A 23,779-nucleotide genomic window follows, 5' to 3' on the forward strand; every position below is an offset into this window, starting at 1 on the left:
TGGGGGTCCGTCCTCTGGTTGCTGGGTAGAGTGAATTTCACCGGGATAGTCGCTGCTATCTTTATCCTCTCGGTCCGTTCCCACTCCTGTCGTCCTCCTCCTGTGAGTAAGCTGCTGAATTATCCATGAGGTCTTAGTGAAGCTGCAGGCAGGCATGCAGGCATTCGTACGTAACACACTGAATCAGTTCATGGGCATAATGAAGACACCCCCCCTCCCCTCCTCTCTCTTCTGGCTCCCTCATCCCAACCTGCATGAATGAGTCATGAATTCAGAGGAAGCCTTAGCCCCTCTTTTCCCCTCTGCCGATGAAGAGACATTGTATTTGTCACTTTTTGGGGGCAAACAACGCCGCCAAAGTGTTGTTGTCGTCGTGTTGTGGGGCTGAATTTGGAAGCGAGGTCACGACACGACCGCCGGCGCTGAAATTCCTTTTTCTTAAAATAGTCCTCAGGCCGCTGCCTCCTCCTCCTCCGATCGCTCCTTCTCTCATCCCCACTTCTACACAGCGGCTGCTTTTTTATTCTTGCAGATACCTCAGTGCTGCAGCAGGAAATGTAAATTTTTCAACAAAAAAATTCTTTTAGGGAAGATTCTCCTCATAATGTTTAATAAAATATTTAATCAAGCAGTAGGGGATCTCAGTTGAAGCTACCTGAGCTGTCTCCGAGGCGTCGCTCTACAAAAATGAACTCCAGCTTAATGTCATTATTATTTTAGGCATGAGCAAAGACTTTACACACTCTGCAGAGGTTATCACTGCCCACTCTTTGTTCAGTTTAATGAGACCTCTGCATCGACACAGGCACATAGACGGGGAAAATAAAGTATGATGATCCAGCAAAAAGACACGATCCTTACTCAGAGTTCAACATCATCCACCCAGGAATACACGTAAAAATCCTTTGTACTGCACAGCGTTGTGCTTTTAGGTTAAATTTACCTTGCACGTGTGGAGATAGAAAGCAGGAATTACTGCACAGCCTCTGTGAAAACTTTCTCGAGTCGTAAAATCCAGCCCCGTAAGAAAATAAACAGCCGGATGGTGTCATGCTGCCAGGTTGTTGTCGGTCTGGACACGGCCTTCTGGAGAACCATAAATTTAGAGAAGTTTGCTATTTCAGGTTGCGGCGCTTGGTTCAGAAGGGGAGGAGGAGTGTTGCTCTGTCTGCATTTACACCTCAGAGGAAGTTATGAAGCCGCTACTGCTTGTCAATGACTCAGCAGCTCCCGATGTGGAGATGGTGAAAAGATGTTTAATGCTCTGTCCTAAAGGTGAATCATGGTTGGTTATACTTAACAAGACCAGGTCAAAACTTTGTATGTAAACACAGAGAGTGGAGTAGAAGTCCAGCCGTCCAGCCACATAATTAGTATTTTAATGCAGCCACATTTCCCAGAAAACTGTCAAAAAACAGGAACAAGATCCAAACAGTGACTGAAACTGGGTGTTTTGAGACTGAATTTAAACTTTTAAGCCATTTCCAAGATGCTGCAAGCTGCAAAATTGCAAAACAATTAGTTTGGAAGAACAGCAGTCAGTCAGCAATAGACATTCCCATTGTGGTAGGCTCCACATCACATGCCTCATCCCAAGGTATGAAATGGTTTTCTGAACGTCCACAGTCCACAGTTTGGTATGGAGCTGACGATCGTGCCCAGTGGTGAGGCATGATGATTGTAAATTGTTTAAGGTTTAATTAAATGATTGATTGATTGATTGATTGATTGATTGATTGATTGATTGATTGATTGATTGATTGATTGATTGATTGATTTAGCTTTAAGTGTCCTACACCCAACAATGTCCAGACCATTTGGGCTTAGATGGCATTTTTCGACAACAATAATCAGAATCACCACAGAGCTACTTATACTTTTACCAAAGTACAAAAGAACATTTCAAAGCATTCAATTGCCATCACAAATTGGTATATCATTCTTTTTCTTAATTGCCTTACTTTTCTGTAGAAATCTTCCTAAAACAAAAGATCTTCAACCCCGAAATGTTTTTTCTCAAACTGCTATTTTCACAAATCATTGCACAATGGATGATGAAATGCAAAAAGAAAAGACATCCTAACAATCTTTCCATCTGCCTACTCCAATTTCCAGTGGTAGGGTACCAGACCCGTCATTAAATTTAGTCTTACATAAGTGTAAGAATCTTGCGTATAAATTAGAGAAGAAGAGCTCACTGTTTCAGACTGTCTCTCTAGAGGAGTCATAATGTCGCACCCAGTTCTTTCTTGGAGAAGTGACAGAAGTAACTGTAAGAATTGTTAAAAAACAGAGAAGTTCATACAATTCTGACTTTCTCACCTCCGCGCTCGAGGCGTACGCTGCATGAGGTGGGTGTGAAAGTCATATTGTTGAGTCTGGGATGTATCTGATCATTTCAAACTTTCCAAACAGTTGCCTGAGTGGGAAGGCTCTGGAGATGTTTGACGATCTATCAGACACTTCTGTTGAAGCCCGTCGGCACTTTAAGAGATTAAGAAGTTTAAAGATTTCAGAGGCTTTTGCAGCGGTGCAGTGGCGACACTTAATTGCCGTTCAGAATTTATAAAGTCGCTTTAATCCTGCCTGGTTTCAGTCTTCGCTGCCCAGTGAGTCACCACCTTTAAAGCATCCCTGAATTTGTTCTTCGGAGGCATTAGGCCGACTTACAACAGACATAATCCTCACCCAATTAGCAGCCTGTCGTAGCACCTCCTTTCGAGTAACAACTGGTGCTCCCTTGGCGCCTCCCCTTTGCTCATAAGCCCCTCGCTCCTCCTCAGCATCAGCTGGCGCCGATATGTGCTCCCTGATGGTCTGGATCAGGGGAGGCAGAGCGGTAGAGGACGAGAAGGGCGGGGAGATGGAGGTGGTGGGGGGGGTCTCGTTTGGGACAAGGGGTGGCAGGTTGTCGACTCTTTTGTTTGAGGCTTGTTAGAGTGATGGGGTCTTGGCAAGTGGGTGGAGAGCCCCGGTTAAGCCCTGTTACCCTCTGTGAAACCAGCTCCGAGCCAACAATAGCAGCGACGCTCCAGATATAGAAGCCGGGGGCTGTGACAAGTCATCGAAATTCAACCGTTATGAGGAGGCGGTGTCTGTGCGAATAGACAAATTAGACCGTCTCCTCGAGCGGCCACATTGATTAATAAAGTGTCTATTTGTGTAAATTTCTGCTCATCCGTCCGTCTTTCCTTGTCAATTCAATCGAGCTGTTTGTCTTGCTCGTTTTTCATTTATCTGATTTGTCTTCTCTCTCCTTGAGAAAATTGTTCTGGCTCACTTTCGCTTTGTGACTAATGAATGACTCAGTATTCAGATATGGACGGTCGCTTTACGGTGAAATGCAGCCAGATGGGTTTTCCGTCACGTACACCAAAAACAAAATAACTCTAGGTTTTCTATGTTATTTCATGTGATGGATGATATTTTCAGGATGCATGTGATGGTTGGTGCGTCACAGATGGGTTGTTGCTGTGACAGGCGGCATGACAGATGATTGATGTATGTGAGAGGTATGTGATGTTTGACATACATAAGAGTCTCATAGAGCGTACGTGCAGCTTGTAGGGGTGGTGGTTTGACAGCTGATGGGAAGGAGAAGACATCTGCTCATACTGTATATGATGTTGAGGCCGTGACGATCCTGTAGTTTAATAGTTTAAACGCGGTTCCATTTGCAATGACATTAAGAAAAGCAGCAAATCTTGACATTTGAGAAGCTGGAATGTGCCAATGTTTTGGTTGTACCTTTGATTAATTGAGTGATCAGCTCTAGATAAAGGTTTGGTGTGTAGAGAACAACTGAAACCCATGTCATGATCTCCTGGTGCTACCGTCTCCTGACTTTGTTATTTCTTCTTGCAGCTGGAGATGGAGAAGCTGCAGCTCCAGAGTCTGGAGCAGGAGCACCGCAAACTGACGGCGCAGCTGAAGGACGAACGCGAGAAGAACAAGCACATTGTCATGATGTTGGTCCGAGAGTGCAAGCAGCTCGCCACGCGGGTGGTCGAGGAGTCGCAGCGGTTCGACGAGATCCAGGCTCGCCTGGACGAGGAGAGTCGCACCTCTGGTCGGCTGCAGGAGGAGCTGGGCACCGAGCGGCAGCGCAGCCAACAGATGGAGGCCAAGATGGAGAAACAGCTGTCCGAGTTCGACACCGAGCGGGAACAGCTGCGCGCCAGGCTGGGCCGCGAGGAGTCGGAGAGCCAGAGTCTGCGGCAGCAGGTGGAGCAGCTCAGGACTGAACAGGGCGACGGGAAGGAAGCTGCTGTCGCCCCGCCTGCTGCTGCTGCACCCGAACCTGCTGCTGCCGCCAGCACGCCGCCCAAACCTAAAGCTCTGACGTCTGTGTCTGTAGCCACAGAGCCCGTCAGCTCTCGAACGGCATCTTGCCAAACGGACCTGCCCCCCACCGAGGTGGAGGGTCCTAAGAAGACCCCCCTCACTATACCCGTCAAACCGACCCCTGCCAACTATGTGGGCCTGAGCCTGCCAAAGACGTCCGGCCGGGGGATCGTCCACAGCAGCTCGGCCGGACTGGCACAGACAGAGAATGGCTCAGAGGGCCAAGCCCCCCACGTCCTCCCCACCGGGGTCAGCCCCCGCGTCCAGGCGGCCCGCTACAAGTTCCAGGAACAGGACCAAAACGGCACAGCGTCCCAGAGTCCTCCGGCCCGTGACCTCTCCCCCACCAACCGTGACAACTTTGCCGCCAAGCAGCAAGCCCGTCACACCGTCACGCAGGTTCTGTCGCGCTTCACCAGCCCCCCGGCGGGGGGCGGCGGACCCCTGCGTCCGGGCCTGCCCCACTCTGCCTCGGAGGGAGGCCCTTTCCCCGGGCGCCTGAGCCATCCCATCGGCATCAAGTCGCCCACGGTGGCCAGGATCGACCGGGGAAACCCTCCCCCTATCCCTCCCAAAAAGCCAGGGCTTTCCCAGACCCCCTCCCCTCCTCATCCGCCCATCAAGGTGGTGGGAGACAGCAGCCGTTCCCCGGGGGCTGGGCTGAAACCGGCCACACCCCAACTGCCGCCCAAACCCGCCATGGACCTGGTCCCAGCCCTGACGGCCTCTCAGGTGGGTGCCGGCCGGGGCCCTCAGCGGCAGCCGGCAGCAGCATGTGCAGAGTGCCCCCCCGTCATCAGCCCTGCCACCACTGTCAGTAGCCCCTCCTCCATAAACCCCCCCTCCTCCACCACCGCCTCCTCCTCCATTAGTGCTCATCCATCCTCCCGTAGCCCCCGTGCCTCATCAGGCAGCCCCCTGGCAACAGCATCAGGTAACGGGGCTCCTCCGTGCTCCATCTCCCTCCAGTTCTCCCTGCTGCCTCTTCTCTTCCACTGTCTTTCCACAGGCCTAGCGTAGCCTAGCTTAGCCTAGCCTAGAGCACTGGAAAAGAGAGTAACAACACCACCATTGACTCCCGTGGTAAAGGGTTTTGGGCCCCGAGTGGCAGGATATGGGTATTGCAAAAGCGCCCAGAAAACTCATTCACTCCAATGTGTGTGTTGCCCACTTGCTTGTAAATTGATGAAAACGGCCGTGTTTTTGTTTTTAGGTGTCTTGGTCATATGAAATTATTGTTTATTACAAAATGTAGATTGAATCATTAATGTAGACAACTTTTTTACTCGCCTATGTGTTAATGTTTATCTGTAAGGGGTCCTCAATGATGCTATTAACGTGGGTGATCTATAAATGTCCTTAAATTATTGAAAATACCACACTTGCTCATTCACCAACAATGCAGAGTGGTCAGTTCTTGGGTGCTTTTGCAATACCCACATTCCGCCATCAGGAGGCGCTTCCATTGGACCAATGCGTGTCGTTACTCTCTTTTCCAGTGCTCTAGCCTAGCATAGCATAGCATAGCGATCAGGTCACAGTGAAACCGGTCTAACCACAGGAACGTGACGCAGAATAGCACATGGGTCAGTTCAGTTAATGTGAGATCCGATGTCTCTCCTCTCTCTCTTTCTCTCTCCTCATCTTCTCTCTCTCTCTCTCTCTGGCCTCGATGTGTCCTCCTCCCTCTGGGCGCCTTTTGTCTCCCATGTTGTCACGTTAGCCATGTCGGTGTCGGTATCAGCCGCGGACATTGACAACATGTCCAGAGGTTAGGTTATAGCTGTAGCAGTCAACAGCAGAAGGAGCGTGTCAGGGTGAATTGAGGCAAACCAGATAGTCCCCCCCGCCCCTCCACCCCCACATATCTCCTGTGGCGTTCTCAGGTTGGTTTGTCGGCCTTCCTATACCAGTAACCCCCTCTCCTCTCTGAAGCTGATGCCAGAGGCTGCTCTCGCCTCCCCCCTCCCTTCCCGTTTCCATCCTCCGGTAGCATGCCGTGACCACTCCTCCACTTCCTGCTCTCCTCCTGTTTTACCTTCCATTAACGTATATCCCACTGTCCATTCTGCTTCCTGTGTGGCCAACAGCGCTCTGCAGGCATTTTTTTTTTAGTATAAATGTTGTCATTTATATTTGCCTTGGGATTTGCTTGTAGTGCTTTGCTTGGTTGTACTATGTGGTATAATTGAAAGAATGATTCCAGTTTATTACAACTTGCGTATTATTTACCCAAGCCTGAGGCCATATTGCCGTCAGATACGCTCAAAAGCAAGTTAATCCCAGAAATCATTGACTCATCAGAGGTGTCAGGCACTAAATCTGTTATTTGCAAAACATCCGTCACTGTTTACAGAAGAATCTCTTGAGTTTTATTTGAACCTACTTTACTGACTGTGGTTGTCCGCCCACAGGTTTCAGTTGTTTTCAGTGACAGTTTTACCTCCAGTTAATTTCTCTGCTAATAAATGTTTCTGACCTTTTGATGGTAATATTGCCGTCTTGAGAGAGAAAAGCACAGGTAGTAAATAAAACCAGGTTGTATTAAACTGGAGTTATTCTTAAATTTACTGTATCTGTGAAATGTGACGAAAATATGTTGCATTTCTAAAATTCCTCTTGTTCTTTGCATGCAGATGATTCTTGATCCTAACTGGAAATCATACAGCTGCACTATATAACTAGGTATATGTTTCCCCCCCCCCTAAAAAACAAACAACTATACTGACCTAAATCAATTCATGAAGAACATGGCTGACCTTTACAATCTCAAACATGGCATTTTATAGCTTCCATAATAAGCTGACACTTTATTAGGCTAAGTAAGGATACCCTCCTACCTTCCTTAAGGGAAAAACTAGTGATTACATTGCTGTTTCAAACTTTCTGGATTGCATTGCAGTCGATTGCAGCATCTCCCACTCATGAATCTGACAAAGCCATGGAGTGCTGCTGCTGCTACCTGTGGAGAAATTGCGATCTCACAGACATATTTATCACAATTTCAAGCCAGGACACAATTTCACCTGTCAGCAACCAGACATGTGTTTGCAGCCTTTATACTTGTCCTGTTCCCCTCCACTACCACCACCACCACCCACTCAGACTCAGACAGAAAGTACAACCATGACGGTGGCTGTAATCCGTGTCCTTGAGATTCTCTGCTGCTCCTTTTCTTTTACTCTCTTTTGTATTTCTATTTTTCTCAGTCTGTGGGACAAATGTCTGCAGTCAGTGAAACTCTCCGTTCTCCTTTTTCTTTTTTTCTAACTCATTTTTATGCTTTCCAGTTCAGAGCAACCACATGAAGCCCTAGTTAAAAGCAGCACCGCCACCTCTTTAGACTTCAGCGTCACGCCTCTCAGTAGAGCTTTAACTGAGTAGCTAATAGTTTTGGCAAAGTTGTTGGGTTTTTAGTAATTAGTCCTTTGTTTTCCTGTTCTTCACTTCATCTCTTGTGCCTAATCGTTTTATTCATTGCTGTGTAATTGCAACAGTATCTGTCTAAATAGGGCATCCACTGTGTGAATCCTGTGGGTGAATGATTGTATTGAAAGACGATGAATGCTCTAATCTCACTGATTAATCTGGTGAAATTGACAGACTCTTTTGTCCAGGCTGCAGCAGAGTTTTTTCATGTTGGTTACACTAAGAGACATTTTATTTGTGCGTTGTGAGAACCTCCTGGAAAAGCTTCTAGTATTTTCCAGGTCATGGGGAAAAACAAGTTAAGTGCAAAATACAACAGATGTTTCAACCCAACGGTGAACATCATCGCTCATATTTGGGAACTCTTTGTTTTGATTTACTTACAGGACATTTAACAAAGTGATTTTGCTGTTCAACATTCATTTATGTCTCTTGAATTTTTAAATACTACACGCGAGCCCCTTAAGAGGAAATTTCCATTAACCTCCTAAACTCTGCCGAACCCCCCCGCTGGGCTGCGACTGTTACTGTGATCTCAAAGTGTCCAAACACATCAAACACGGGGTTCATGTAAATGAACGCATAAAGCATGATAAACAAGATAGCTGGAATAATTGCATGTGTAGTTCAGTGGAAAAAGCATTTAAAAAAGCATAAATAAGAGTTATAATTTAAATGTTATTCTCAGGCCACACCTCAGAGTTTCCTGATGACTTGAGGTTTGGTAAAACGAGGAGAGGCCTCAAAACCACAGTTTTCCTGGATGAGTTCCAGCTGAGGCTCTGCAGTAAAACCTCACTGTTACTTTACCTGTTTACCCGTTTCTCCTCTAATCCTGCCATTAATCCCTCTGATTCGTTGGTAACATATCAAACCACCAGATGGGATTTAGCCAAGAATAGCCTCAGGCTACGGCAACAGACACCCAACTTGTGTGGCTTCTTTTTTTTTTTACAGCTTTAATATTCATTATCTGTAGTGACAAAACACTCAAGTTTACTAGCAGAACAGTTAGCAAACATCCTTTGACTTTGAGATCACCTATAATAAAGATGCAGGCGTTTTTCTTTCTATTTATACCGTTGTTATTATATTTTTTTAGCTTAAATGTTTGTTTATTCCAACACCTCTGACCTCCCAGCTGCTGCACAGACAAAAGAGACTGTACCAGAACATGTATGGATCTGAACTGTTGCTCTCCTTCCCTTCCAACCCACCCACCCACCCATGTTTAAACCTCCACTCTCCTGCTCTCAGCACTTCTAGTCGCTCCCTCTTCCTCCTCCTCCTCCTCCTCCTCCTCCTCCTAGTTTAACCTGTGCTGCTCCTGCTGCTCCTTCCTCCTGCAGGCTGGTGTCCCTCCGTAGTCTCCTCTCTAAGTGGCGGTGGGCCTGCTGCCCTGGACGGCGGGCGCCCCCTGCTCCTCCAAGCTGCTTCCCAGGGAAATGTCACTTTATTGTCAATGCTGCTTAACCAACCAGACCCGACCACCATCAACACCAACAACAACACCACCACCACTACTACTACTACCACCACCACCACCACCATCACCTCCATGTCCACCGACATCACCTCTACCCCGGCCATGGAGAACAAGCCCAATCATCTTGACCAAGACCCACACTTCTACCACAACCGAACCTCTGCCTTGTTTGCTGCTGCTCAGAACGGACACACAGGTAACTAACTGGCATCTTCTCCATCCATCAGTACTGGTTATAATGGTTGTTGGTGCAGGAGCAGAGGGGAAACTATGCAAGTCTGGTTGCTTTTTCCGCTGTTTTGCTAACCCTCCTCCCGGCCGTGTGCGTTTGTTTTCAACACAGCCGGCGAGAAAGCAATCCATGGAGCGGTGGATAACGTTATTATATGTGTTAATTTGTGTAGTCAGAAACAAAAGATTACGGATTATGGGGCGTGTTTGTGTCATAAATGTACTCCAATCAGACCAATGTTCCTTTACTTTGAGGATGAGATGTCAATATAATTTTTTTTTCTGTGTAAATATGTTCAAAATTCAGTTTTAATGGAAGTCACGTAATCCAATGGGGCTGCCACCCGGTGACGTCACAATATGCAAATTAGATGAGTAAATTTACTCCCATCACAAACTTTAGGTCATTATGAATATTTTTCTCATTCACACCATAGATTTATCTCTCACCACTTACAAGCTACAGCCTTGTGAAATCTTGAAATCCAAACTTAATATTTTCCTAAATAAACTCTGGCGCCTAGAGGGTTAACCATCACAATTACTCCGAAGCTGTTTAATAAATTAATAATTTAGATTTAATAAAGGTTAAAATCTTGCGTAGTTCCTCTTTAAAAATAAAGACTTCAGTATTTTCCCATTAGTAAAAGTTTTAAAACTACAATGAAGTGCTTTCGATTTTTAATGCTGGTAAAATAAATGTGAAAAATTATAAAAATTGAACAAATCAAAATATTTTAGAAGCTAAGCTCTTGGCTGCAACCTGAACATCAGGTTTTATTAGGTTCACTTGAACCTGTTACAGCTGCTTTTCCATAGACTCCACTTCTCTGTCATCGTCATTGAATTCAATAGTTCGGTAAATGTCAGTGAGGGTTATTATCTGGTAATGCATCATCGTTCATAAATGTATTATTGCCAGGTTACTGACAATTGAATATATAAACTAATGCATTAGATCGAACAGTGCCTTCGCTGTCTTAGCTGTATTAGATGCATTCGATTAGTTTTTAGTTGAATAATATTGATCGTGGTGGTAGTGACTGAAATCCATCACGCTGACAGTGTATCTGTACATATTAAAGCACAGGTTGTTGAATCCACTGGGAACAGAAACCTTTGTCTGTGGTTTCTGGTCAGTGGTTGGCTGGGCGATTGATTTCAAAGAGTATTGTTCGGCGAGGGGACGAGGGCAACCGAGAGGCTCGTATTGATCATTATTGATTGATAAACAGAGGGTGATAGCACACACCAAGTGCAACGGTTGTTCAGAGAGAATGACTGATACGCAACAATGAATAAAACACATAATGTGTTCTTAACAGGATCATAAGGCACAATCTATAAATACATTACTGAAGTATGCAGTGAGAATATAGCCTACTGTACACACACACAAATATTAGTTTACTGCTATTCAATGTTTTCTTTTGATACCAGAATAAAGAAAAAAAACTAAACTAAAATGAAAGCTACACTCAGTAAGGCAGCACGTAAACTGTCTGTCAAGCTTTATGGATATTAATAAATAACTCACTTTCACAAGACCTGGACTGATATTGGATGATATTGAATATTATATTATTTCCCACCATTTGTGATATTTTTCATCATGTTGAAAACTTGTAAAACCCAACATTGATGTAATTATACATATATTATGCAGCTATTCGACTGAAATATATATAAAAACTCCAAAATATACGATTACAAATGACATAATTGTGCATTTTGATTGACAGCTCAAGTATTAAACCTTTCTAGTGTCATCTGCTCCAGTTACATTGTTCTCAGCTGCATAAACAAACGGCCTGGAGGCTTTAGAGTTCAAATCAATTGCTGCAAACACACCTGCTGTAATGGGTTTCCTTTCACAGAGACGCATTGGAGCTCAGCTGACCATGTAGAGCTGTGTGAATATAAAGCAGAGTGTTGTTGAAGAGCAGCCAGCTGCTCTGTTGATAAACAGTAGAAAGATGGTTTACATTGACACAACACTGGACGCGCTTTTAAACCTTACAAAGGAGTTTTTTCCCCCTATTTTAGTCGCTGCTGTTTTTCATAGTAAGCTGGATCAGGGGGAAAGAAACATTGAGAACAACCACAACTCAGCCGTCCCAGACATCAAACCTTTCTGTTCTAACCACTAAATCCCTCTTCCACCTGCCTCCACCGCAGCTGATTATCTCTGCAGAACCACAGTCTGAGAGATTTGTCATTTCAACTAAATTAAACGCAATTTCTCTGCTTTTATTGGCCTTTTTCGGGAGAAAGAAAATGAGATGCTAATGCTCACTTTGTGGTCAATTTGAATAAAATGTTTTCCTTTCTCGTACGGCACAGAGTACGCTTCAGTGAAGAAAATTTGGTTACCGATTAAACATCTGCTGTATATGCATGAGGAACCTTTTAGGGTTAAGCGTTCAGATTGAACGGGCAGAGGAGACATGTCATGAACTCGAGTGGATATGTATTGAAAATAATGTAACCCCTCCAGCAATCAGACATGAAGGAACAGCATTTCTTTACCGTCTATTACTGTCTTATTTATTCCGTTTTGGAGCTCTTGCAATCAAAAAACGGCATTAAAATAACAAGAAATGCTCATATTGCAGGAGTTGCACTCACCAAAGTTCACTAAGGTAATTTACAAAATACATAGATTTGCCTACTCAAGCGTGAGGAGGGGATGCAGTGAGAGGACAAGGGCGTGGAGCTGATATAAATACTCTACGTGTGCTGTAATTGCCTGAGCCGTGGCTGATCCCATTATGTTGGCTGCCATTAAAAGAGACAGACTGTCATGTCAGGGCTGTCACCTCAGCACGGGTCTGGAATACATGTTCGTTTAGTGCACTTGAGTATTACCCACACACACGCACTTGCACACACACAATAATTAATGCATGTAGACCCCGGCCCTGTCACACACATACACACATACACATACACACACATGGACATGGCAGGTCTATCACGATGTGTTTCCAGCTGAGATGTCGAGCTGATGTTTAACACTGTCAGTCAAGGAGAGCTGATCCATGAGCTGGACTACAGCAGCTAAAGGACCGGTGCACTGCAAAAACTCAAAATCTTGATAATTTTTGTCTTATTTCTAGTCAAAATGTCATTTCTAGTCAAAACAAATCTAATTATACTTAAAAATAAGACACATCACATAAAAGTAGATTGTTTTTAGACAAATTTGACTTCTTTAAAGCATATTTTCACTTGAAGTAAGTAGAAAAATCTGATATTGGAGCAAGTTTTTCTCTCTTATTACAAGCACAAAAACTTGCTTTCACTGGCAGATTTTTATACTTATTTCAAGTGAATTGAAACAAGTGGAAATTATTTAAAAACAAGTTAATTTTTAGCTGATGAGTCTTATTTTAAGTGGAGAGAGATTAGTTTTGACTAGAAATGAGACATTTTGACAAGAAAAAGGACAAATAATCGCACACACATACTGACCTTAGTACGACTCCCACCGCCTCCTCTGCCTCCGTCATTGTTTCTCCATGCAAACACTACGTTTCCAAAAAAAGAACACACAGATGTTTAAAGGTTTGAAACCACATGTGCTGTTAGGAGGTTGATGTGCAAACATGAAAGACCACAAAGCTTCACACAAATTACAGAGTAATGTGTCATCTCAGCAAACAGAACACAGGATTGATGTAGGCTTAGGCTAGTGAGTGTTTTTTCTCATGGGTTCTTAGTGCCGGGTGTGTAGCTTGTATTTTTCACGGAGAAAACATGAAACTATTTTTGTACGTGCAGTGGAGAGAGCTGAAGCCCCTGTGCCTGTGCTCTCCACTTCTGGTTCAGCTCTCAGTGAAGGCCTAAAGTTACTGTAGATTCATCGCTCTCCGTGACAAACTGCAGTATTTTAATGGAGTTTTCTGTTCTTGTTGTGTAATGTTTAAAAAAGAAAGAAAGAAAAAAGGTCATTTTAACAAAGATTAAAACCCACCGCTTTGTTTATTTTGAAAAGTAACGTCCCATATTTGAATCAACCGCTGGCTACTCACTGTTACTGACCGGAAATGATCGATGAGGAATGGACGACGCACACCTGACGGCCGTTTACGTCGGACAACGGCCAAAGTGAACATGTTGTTTGTTTTCCTGGCTGTTCCCGCGATGTGTGTCTTGATGGTTAGTAAAACGAAAAAGTCTTGCGCGACATCAAATTAAATTGACGTCGTGTCCGTGATCTTCAGTCGTTGTTTTCACACGTTTGAAAATACGTGGTCTCGGTCACTAGTCTCTGCCCTTTCGCGATAGAGCCAAAATGGCGACCGTTACTAGTGCAACATTCGGGTTCTTCTTGTAGTCCTTGTGCATTTTGATTTAGCCAGAAACGTCCGTTTGGGAAACATAAACAACAGCGCCTGCTCTGTGTAGCTAAGACTCATGGGAAATGTAGTACTGAGGCAAGTGTCGCCCTCTGTGAAATGATGTTTGATAATGATGACAGCGTTTGTAACTGTGTGATTTTTAGGAACACAGTACTGTATCTACTACACACCACTTGCAGTATCCATGGCAACAAGATTGGCCGGTTGCTAAGCTCTGCTCTGCCACTGTACAGTTGCATGTTTGTGGATATTTCCTCTGAGATGTTGTAGTAGTATTTTTTTTATTTTATTTTATTTTTATTAATGATAGTGTTTTGTTAATTGTGTTGGCTCACGTCTGCTGTTACAGATTTTCATTCATGTTTAATGGTTGTAAAAGAGCATCATCATCGTACTCCTTACCTTCCTCTTCCTCATCTTCCCTGTGTTTCTCTGTCAGAGTGTGTGAAGCTGCTGCTGTTTTCTGGATCGCCTGCTGATGTTTTGGATGAAAATGGATTCACATCTTTACACTTTGCTGCCGCCCACGGCCACAGCGGGTGAGTCCACACAGGTTTATCCTGACCTGCCACACACACACACACACACACACACACACACACACACACACACACACACACACACACACACACACACACACACACACACACACACACACCAGAGGAGGCTGGTCCATTGAGGCAGAGGAGGTTGGTCCTCCTCTATTTTTGAGAGGCAAAAGGAAAATTTATTTTTTATTTAAGAAAGAGTAACTGGTTGAAATAAATCATTACCAAATCTCAGTATAATTTATAAAATATTATATATGTATTTTATCATAAAAAAAGTTTGTTTTTTGGAAGAAAATCCACTTAAAACGGCTCAACTGCGCCGCCAGCAGGCTCAGGAGACAGAGCAGGCTGTGTGAGGAGCAGGGAGCAGGAAGGTGGGGGCTCTACGGAGGTGGCAAGATTTTTACCTCCCTAACTGGCCTCGGGGCGGGATCTTCTTCCATTGACTCAATGCATTTAGGATGTCTTCATCCTGACCTGTGATTGGCTAAGACACGTAAAATGACGTCATGACGGAGGAGGCTCTTCTGTACCAATCAGCAATCAGAACACAAGATTGACAGCAGGTTGGTCCAATGACAGTTCTCCAACCCCCCTTGGTTACTGTTGCTATGTGCGCCAAACTTTCACTCCCAGCCGTGCTGCTTATGCTGCTCCTAGCACAAGAAATACAAGCTGTGTCTCAATTCAGGGGCTGCATCCTTCGGAGGGTGCATTTGAAGGCCGATTACGTCACAGCGCTGCGCGAAGGCTGTCCCAATTCGTCTAAATTCGAAGGCTCCTCCAAATGCAGCCTCCAAATGCGTCCTCCTTTGCCCTGCATTCGGAGGATGCATCGCTACTATCCTTCGCGGCCTCCCGTATCCCAAGATGCTTTGCTGCACCGTTGTTGTTATTAGCAACCTAGCCGTTAGCTATCGAACGTAGCAGCTCTGTGCTGTAGCCACGGTAACCCGGCTCTGCGGCCGGCTCGGAGGTGTGGCCGCCCGCTGCTGAGCTCTGCTCTGCTCTGCTCTGGCTGCACAGGTGAGGAGCGGAGGCAAAGCATCTGACTCAAATGATAATAAAGCTATGAAAACATATCACTCTGCTCTTTATTTTCTATTCACTTAATAGCCTGAAGCTTAGCCCCCTGGCTGCTGTTCAGTTGTTTGTTTATTAGTATATTAATGATAACTGCCCGTGTATTTATTCTACTTATTAAAAAAAAAAAAGTGAGGGGCGGAGGAGCGGTAGAGCCGTTGCAGGCGCCACTTTCAAGTGTTACGTTGTAACGTTACGCTGTTGTTTACGTTCGCCCGTTGTTTACATTCGGATCAGGAAATGCTCTGAAGGCTAGACCGTCTCATTTACCGACCGTTGATGCAGCCGACGGAGGAGCCTCCGAAGCCGTTGCCTCCGGAGACCGCGTAGGCTGGGTCCTCCGAAGGCTGCAGCCCCTGAATTGAGACACAGCTTGAGTTTTCAGAGATATTGGCATCGATTTGAAAGGAAATATCAGCAGATTTCTGGATAAACTGTTAGGAGATATCAGAGAGAAGCAGTCAGAGAGATTGTTAATAGTTTTCAGTTACGTGACCTGGGCAGCTGGAGGGTAAACAAAGACACGACCGGACTTTTTTTTTTTTTCTCCGCCATCAGCTCAGGTAAAAGCATAGCTAAGTTATATCTAAGAGGTAAAAGCCAAATATGTATGTAATTTGAGTGGAACACTTTGTTTTGTTATTAATAATTACAGATTTTCATGGTTTTTGTTTTTCCTTTTTAAATCAGAGGGTGTAGCTAAATCCCCACTGTGGCATTTACAGGTGTTGAACACTGGCCTGCTTTTTTTTTTTTTTTTACATCCCACATCCAAGATCATGGCTCTGTCTTTTTCATTAGGCCTGTGTTAATCTGAAAACAGTAAGATTTAATAAAATTATGTTGTTTTTAAGAAATCTTGTAAGACATTGTTTTACTGTTTAATTTTCATTGAATATAATAAAGTAGGGAGAAGTAGTGCTATAAAATAAAATGAGGCCGTGGACTGGTGTTCCTCCTGTCCTCCCTAATTTTTTCAGTCACCAGCCGCCACTGACACACACACACACACAAACACAACCAGTATGAAAAAACAGTCTAGTTGTCTGTCAATTAGTTGATTTTAATTTTAATTTTATTACTATTAGCCCATATTACATTACACAGCAGACATCAATCTCTTGGTTTACGGTTATTATCAAGAAAAAAACAACATAGCTGTCACAGTACAGAAGCAGTGTGCAAAATATATATTTGTATATTTGACAGAAAGAAACAAAACTTAACTTAAGACAGAACCAAAAAGTGAGACAACAAAAGAACGCAACAAGTAGAGTAACAACAGGTGCATTTAGTGTCTAAGTTTTGAAATATGTTGGTTCAGAGATCAGACAATCCTTTTCCAAACCATGAGAGAGATGAACCAAACAATTAGTTGATTGTGTCTATAAAATGTCAATAAGAGTGTCATTGCTTGCTGTGTTTAATCACCCATCAAAGATATTTAATTGACAGTGATGTAAAACCTGGCAAATTGTGACATTTTAGCATTTTACCCCAATAAGTGACACATAATCAACATTTAGTTTGCTCTTTGATTAATAACCTGTTTTAATACTGATTTCAACTAGTCTTAACCCCAAAACATGAGCATTGTGGACACTTATCTGTCATCTAACAGCTTTAGTAGCCTACAGTTCTTGGACATGGTACATGAGTAGCTACAAGTATTTTCTATAGATGACTCATTACACATATTTCGCTGTGAGACACAGACACAGCTGGAATCTCCCATGTGTGAAATCTGACCAGTAGGCTCATGCCTGTAACCACACTGGGCTTTTTTTTTCTTTTTTCTTTTTTTTCTTGCGGTGCCATAAAGCAAATGCCAGCATGTCTGCCCGGTACTGTCACAGCACTGGTTTAAAGAACCGATGGCTCTGTGCGTGGCCTTACTACAGCGCAGACTTGTCAGCTCCGCATCACTCCCGGATCTAATAAATGAGGTGGTTTCCCCACTGCAAAGAATAAACCCCGGCGCGTTTCGGCGTTTAAATCCGGTCCGTCTGCCCTTCATGTTTCTGCTAATCAGTCGTTTCTCCTCCTCAAACATCACAACCCGCAACTCGCTGCATTAATTATTCACAACCAGGGACACATCTGCTGCTCCTGCACTACATTCACTGTCAGTTCTGATCATTCACATTGATCCTGATCTGGCGCTGGGATGAATCCCAAACTCCCAGCCAAATGAGAGAGAACCACAGTGTGTGTGTGTGTGTGTCTATGTGTGTGTGCATGCTTGCCAGAAAAACACGATGCCCAGGACCAGCTGGGGAATGTGCAGTGCTGTAATATCTGATCACAGTGTTATTTATAGAGTAGGGATATCCAAAGGCACGCTGACATATTCACACACACACACATACACACACATGCACACACACACACACACACTCTCACCCAGGGTTTATTTTATGGGGTTAACTTGGTTTTTCAGCGGTTGTGACTCAGTGGCTGGGTGTTAGCGGAGGGATCAGATGATCCGGTCTCTGTGTCACTCGCTGCTGCTGCTGCTGGAGGCTGAGTGATGTCTTCCCTTGTCTCTGAACAGGTGGCGCGCATAGTCTGAACTCCTCATCGTGTGTGTGTGTGTGTGTGTGTGTGTATGTGTTGATTCGTTGCCCTCATTTCTCAGTCGAGGAGGTATGCGTATTAGCATATAGAGGGACAGGTGTGTGTGTGTGTAAAGCATGGTCACATGTGATAATAGGTTTTGCTTCCTGGAGCCGCTTTATATTCATATGTAATAGATGTTTGTGGCCTAAACCAATATCAATAATGTAGAGTTATATAAATCAGATGTTAATGTTTGTTCTGTACAGGAACATAAAGTGGTTTTCAAATTAAGCTGTTAACACAAAATGCAGCAAAATGTATGACACTTAATATCCCATAAATGAAGGTCAAATATTTATAGACCTTCACTTCATAAAACATTTACAGCTGCACTTCTGCTGCACCTCTGTTTCTTTGCTGTTGCTGATACACGAGATACACCATCTTTATCTTTGTCCTAACACTAGATTATTCTTTGAATTCAGTAAAATGTGTTTGTGTTTATATGATACTAAGTTAAAGGAGACATATTCTGCCCCCTTTCCACAAATTAAAATAGTTCCTAGGTGTCTTAAAGACATGTCTGTGACATGCTTTGGTCAAAATACCTCAAGGATCAAACATCACAGCTCTTTTCATCCTCTCAAAACAGCCCTGTTCAGAACGGCTGGTTTCAGTGTCTGTCCCTCTACTGGTACCAGGTAGGGGTGGGGTTATTACATCACTGGAGGACAACTGAGGGAACAGCTCATTAAACCACATGGATTTCAACCTAGGGAGCCTGAAAATGACAGATTTTGGCAAAACAAACACCCAAATATATGGTAAAGAGCCTTCAAACAGTGATATTTCCATAATATGTCCCCTTTAAAGCTGAGCTATCGATGACTGAAAAGCTGCCTGTCCTTCTAAAAACACAAAGCATCATTGACCAGTGTAGTGGACGGACTTCAGTGTCCTACTGCTGCTGCTTAATACTGTCTATGGGTTAATACAGTGTTTGTATGGATGTGTTTACGTGTCCCCTCTGTAACCTGTGTCCCTTCCTCCCTCCCTCCCTCCCCCTCTTCCAGCTGTGTGGAGGCGCTGCTGGCTGCAGGAGCTGCTGTGGATGCTGCGGCGGCGTCGGGGGGACAGACGTCCCTCTTTCTGGCCTGTGAAGCTGGACGACTGGACTGTGTCCGGGTCCTGCTGAGCGCCGGGGCCGACCGCTCGCGCACCTCCACGGTGAGTCTCTGGGTAACAGATGTACAGATACAGAACTGCAGGACAATTAAACAGCAGGAAATCTGCATTATTGATTTAATGTAGTAGGTCAAGCATGATCATAACTGCAGAGTTTTATATTTGCAAGTGTTATCTTATCTTAATAAATGGCATCTATTAAGTCATTTAAGAGAGTCTTTAACTTTAAATTCATTAAAAATTGGGCTATTTGTTCATTATAAATGATAAAAAGTCACTGACATGTGTAAATCTACCAGTGTTCCCTCCTTTTGTTTGTAGTTTTCAGATTCAGTGATTTAAATTCAGCGTTGAGAGTTTCTCACACTCTCTGTTGGTCTGAATTGGTGGTTGCGAACTCATTAATGTATGGGCTTCCTGGATCTCCATGGCAACCATAGGGAGCCGTTAGGTTGCCGTGGCAGCATGTGACGAGCCCCCCCCCCCTATATTTAGTTACCTGCTTTGTTCTACATTTAGCCTCCCTTGGCTTCCCTGCTGAGCCACGGAGCTGCCAGAGTCTCTATGGCACATCCGACCTCTTCCTCAGCACGGAGGTATTTTTAGACGGCAGAAAATGTTGGCCAGTGTGTTGGCTCCGCCGTAATGATTTAACATGGAGGAGGAGGAGCTCCGAGTACAGTGTGAATGTGCAGTACGTACAGTCAGGACCGATGGTTTACTAGACCCATTTACTGGTGTTTGTAGTGGAAATGATTAAAAACGGTCAAATATTTCTGAAAGCAAAAAAAAACCCACTGGTTCCTGCTTCTTTATAGGACGTTTTTTCGTGGTTGGACAAAATCCATCTATTAAATATGTCACTTTTTGCTCTGGTCAAGAACAGACCAATAATATTGGTCTGTTCTTGAACAAACAAACAAGCAATTAATCATTTAATCATTTAATCTAAAATCATATTACGACCCAGTGTAAACCTGCAGGAGGCCTTTCTTTACCTTTCCACTTTGCACAAACATGAGGTCATTCATTCAATTAGATGTGGATACAGTTTTCTGTTGATCAGCTATCTTGATAATCAGTTAATTGGTTTAGGTGTTTTTCAAACTTATTGATGAGATCCATGGTATTTATAAAAAATGAAATACCGATATTGTCAGGGATGCAAACAGCGCGCTGAAAAGCGAAACTCGCTTTTTTCATGACCAATTAGGTGACTTGTGTGAATCATTCAGATCCGAAGAGTTCTTGTTTTGAGGGAGGGGGGGGTCTCAGCGTCTCAGCTGGGGTCAGTAAAATGTTTTTCTAACAGGCTGACAGTGACAATCACGTGAAACTGAGGCGAACTCATTCATGGTTTCTGATCATACTGATAACTGCCGACCTCCAATGTTGACGCGCGACGTGCGCGCTCGTTACCCAAAGCGGCGCGTATCCGCGTGCAGTCGGTACGTACATTACTGTGTCAGGCAGGTGTCTCCCACGGAGCTCTGCCCCGTTTCAGAGGTGAAGGAGAGACGTCGCCTCCGCGATGTAGAATGTGTTCAATTAAAGTGAAACTAACACATTATATAGGCTATACGTATGTCCATTACACACTTTTAGGCCTTAAAATGTCTTAAATTTGTTGAATTATTGTGTTCAAGTCTTAAATAATTTTAGATAGGTCTTAAATGTTCTTATGCCCACCATGGGCGAGCATTTCACTCGCATTTGCCCCTAAAAAAAAAAGACGTGTGAACCAGGAAAATTACAAAAAAGAAAGAGCACAACCTGCGATTGGTCCAAAACTACAAATCCCACAATTATCTGGCCTCAACAATAACAGTAGTTAGTGTAAGTAAGGGAGAGTGGAGCTGTAGGTGAAAAGAGGAAACAACGCCACGTCTGGTCCTGTTCTATGTTGTTCGTTCACACGTCACCGTTTATTCGTTACGTCCGCGGTGCAAAAGGCCGTGACGCAAAGACGCGATTAGGCGCGAGACGCGGTATACGCGACTTTTTTTTTTTGCGACGCAATACACGCGATTCTTTTATGGCGACGGGACCTTCGCGTCTTCGTCTATTTCATCGTGTTTGTCACACAAACACGAGGAACGCTTTTTTTTCGCGCGAGCTTTTACGCGCAACCAAACGCGAGATACGCGAGATATGCGATTTATCGCTCGTTTTGACTCGTGTCAAAAAAAAATTCACGAGCCCGCCAACAACTTTTTTTTTTTTTTTCAAAGGAGGTTCAACTGGACTTAGTTATTTGTCTAGGAAGACGTTTCACCTTCATCCAAGAGGCTTCATCAGTTCATGTAGCATCTGACCAGGCTGGGACTGGTCCAACTATCTGGTGTGGAGACTCAGTATAAGTCCAGTTGCTTTCGATTTAACCTCCTTTGAAATACTATGACCTGGACAAATGAGAATATGCACAGGCCTACAACAACATTTCTGCTCTCACCAACCATGGTTGAGGTCACAACGCTGCGCTGTAGCTGCTCTGCAAGTCCGAGACACTGAGGCCAAACGCCGCCGTCGCTTCTGGTCCATGAGGCGAGTTCCGGGCTGATGAGCTACAGAGACTGAGCAGCGCGTCGCTGTGTCGGACTGTTTGTTTGGATTTAATGAAGAAGCTGCACAGAGTCAGGTGAGCAGAAGCTGCCCCCCCCCCCCTCTCACCGTGGAGCCGCTGCTGTCTCACAGCCGCCAACGACCCCTAGAATAAAACACCACTAAGCCGTGGACGGTCGCTGCGTGGATGAAATGCTGACGACCAAAACAGCCGCCACCAGGTCACTGACTGGAGAGTTTTAAAGTCGGCACATGAACGCAGCTCAGACCGGCCGGCCAGCTCAGTACAGAAGGGGGGGCGGGGGGGCGATAACATGACGCACAGTATACTGTTATGAGACACATTATGCATCCCAATTGTCTTTTTTTTTTTAGAGGATTTTTTTTTTTTTTTACCAAGAATGCGCCCAAAAAAATCATGATCCAGGGGCCAAAATTCGAAACAAATATATATATATTTTAATCATAATTCTCATTATTCTCCTGATGTCGGTTTAATGTAAACAGATTGCGCTGATATGCGTCATGTGACAGCGGGGCAGTGCTGCAGCTGCTGTGCTGTGATGGACCTGATCAGACTGGTGGTGGTCCACAGTCAATCAGTCCCAGATCCTCCACCGTCACCAGATCCCCCGAAAGCCCCCGCAAATAATACATCGACAAGCAGTTAAGTGGAAAGTTGCACCTTTTCGTCGGTTTATTATTTGCGGATTTTTTTTATAGCCTATATAACGTCACTGCAACATGCGGCTCTCAGTGCTTGTCGGTGTTGTGTCTATAAATTGTGAAATAACTTTTCCTCGATAGAAATATGAGACGTGGTCGATAGGTTATTCATCCATGTTTTGGCAGACAATACAAATAACCAATGATAATGAGATTTCCACCGCGCCGAACCAATCATGTGGCTGGAATAGAGCCAGTCAACAGTAACATGTGCATTTGTTTGGGTTGCTGCAGATGTGCACATCAACTGACACCGCCGGTAAAAGAGAGAGAGAGAATGAGTGTTGTCTCGAAAAAAAACAGTAAAGGAGAACTTGGACAAGTGACTGAAAAGACGCGTGGTGCGTAATGGGGACACCAGGCAGCTGGAGCGGACCGCGGTCACGGTGCGGCCGCTCTGCTGCTCACCTCAGTGTGTGCGACAACTCATTCATGGTCTCTGATTACACTGGTAACAGCCTTCCTATTCGCCTCCAATGTAGACGCGACGTGCGCGCTCGTTACCCAAAGCGGCGCGTATCCGCGTGCATTCGGTGCGACGGCGCCGCCGTTTTTCCCCCCCGTGCATGTCCGTTGCTGTGTCAGGCAGGTGTCTCCCACGGAGCTCTGCCCCGTTTCTATGGTGAAGGAGAGACGTCGCCTCCGCGATGTAGAATGTGTTCAATTAAAGTGAAACTAACACATTGTATAGGCCTATGTCCATTACACACTGAATGGGATGTTAAATCCCATGTCTTTATTTCTTCAGTTTATTTTAATAGTAATAATTATGACTAACATTCAGTGAAGACCTAAAAATCAGTATCTCCAAAATTGAAATATTGCAATGGTTTTTATTTTTTTAAAGCATTTTTAATATAGAAATGTTGGCCTTCTGAAAACTGTCCATCTATATGCACTCAATACTTGGTTGGGGTTGAACTACTGGAAATTGACCTTTCTGTGATATTGTTAATGGTGAGTCCCCCCCCCCCCCCCCCCCCCGCCAGACAATTCCTCTCTTTTTTGGTCCTGACCCGATTGCATCCCTGTATTGTGTTAATGAAACAACAGATGTGATGTGATTTCCCTTTCTTAGACTCTTATTTAAGTCTAATTAATTTGCCAAAAAGACATTTATGATAATTGATCATCTATAATTATATGGCAACAGCTGCATTAAAAAAAATGAAAACATATATCATTTTATATCTCTGTGAGTTCTGATACCATCACTGTAAAATATCAATCAACTTCTGTAATTGGAAAAGGAATTAACT

The 23,779-nt window shown here is 44.3% G+C and overlaps 1 protein-coding gene across 1 annotated transcript in view; it reads left to right on the top strand.

Moving 5' to 3' along the window:
* Nucleotides 1-23,779, top strand: part of cttnbp2 (cortactin binding protein 2) — a 113,199-nt gene that overhangs the window by 60,709 nt on the left and 28,711 nt on the right. Inside the window, exons 4-7 of the mRNA XM_083973840.1 lie at nt 3,865-5,278; nt 9,123-9,455; nt 14,294-14,393; nt 19,121-19,274. Coding sequence (XP_083829966.1) covers nt 3,865-5,278; nt 9,123-9,455; nt 14,294-14,393; nt 19,121-19,274 — 2,001 coding nt within the window. The remainder of the gene's footprint in view (nt 1-3,864; nt 5,279-9,122; nt 9,456-14,293; nt 14,394-19,120; nt 19,275-23,779) is intronic.

The sequence above is a fragment of the Trachurus trachurus genome, assembly GCF_905171665.1.
Source record: "Trachurus trachurus genome assembly, chromosome: 6".
NCBI classification, from domain to species: Eukaryota; Metazoa; Chordata; class Actinopteri; order Carangiformes; family Carangidae; genus Trachurus; species Trachurus trachurus.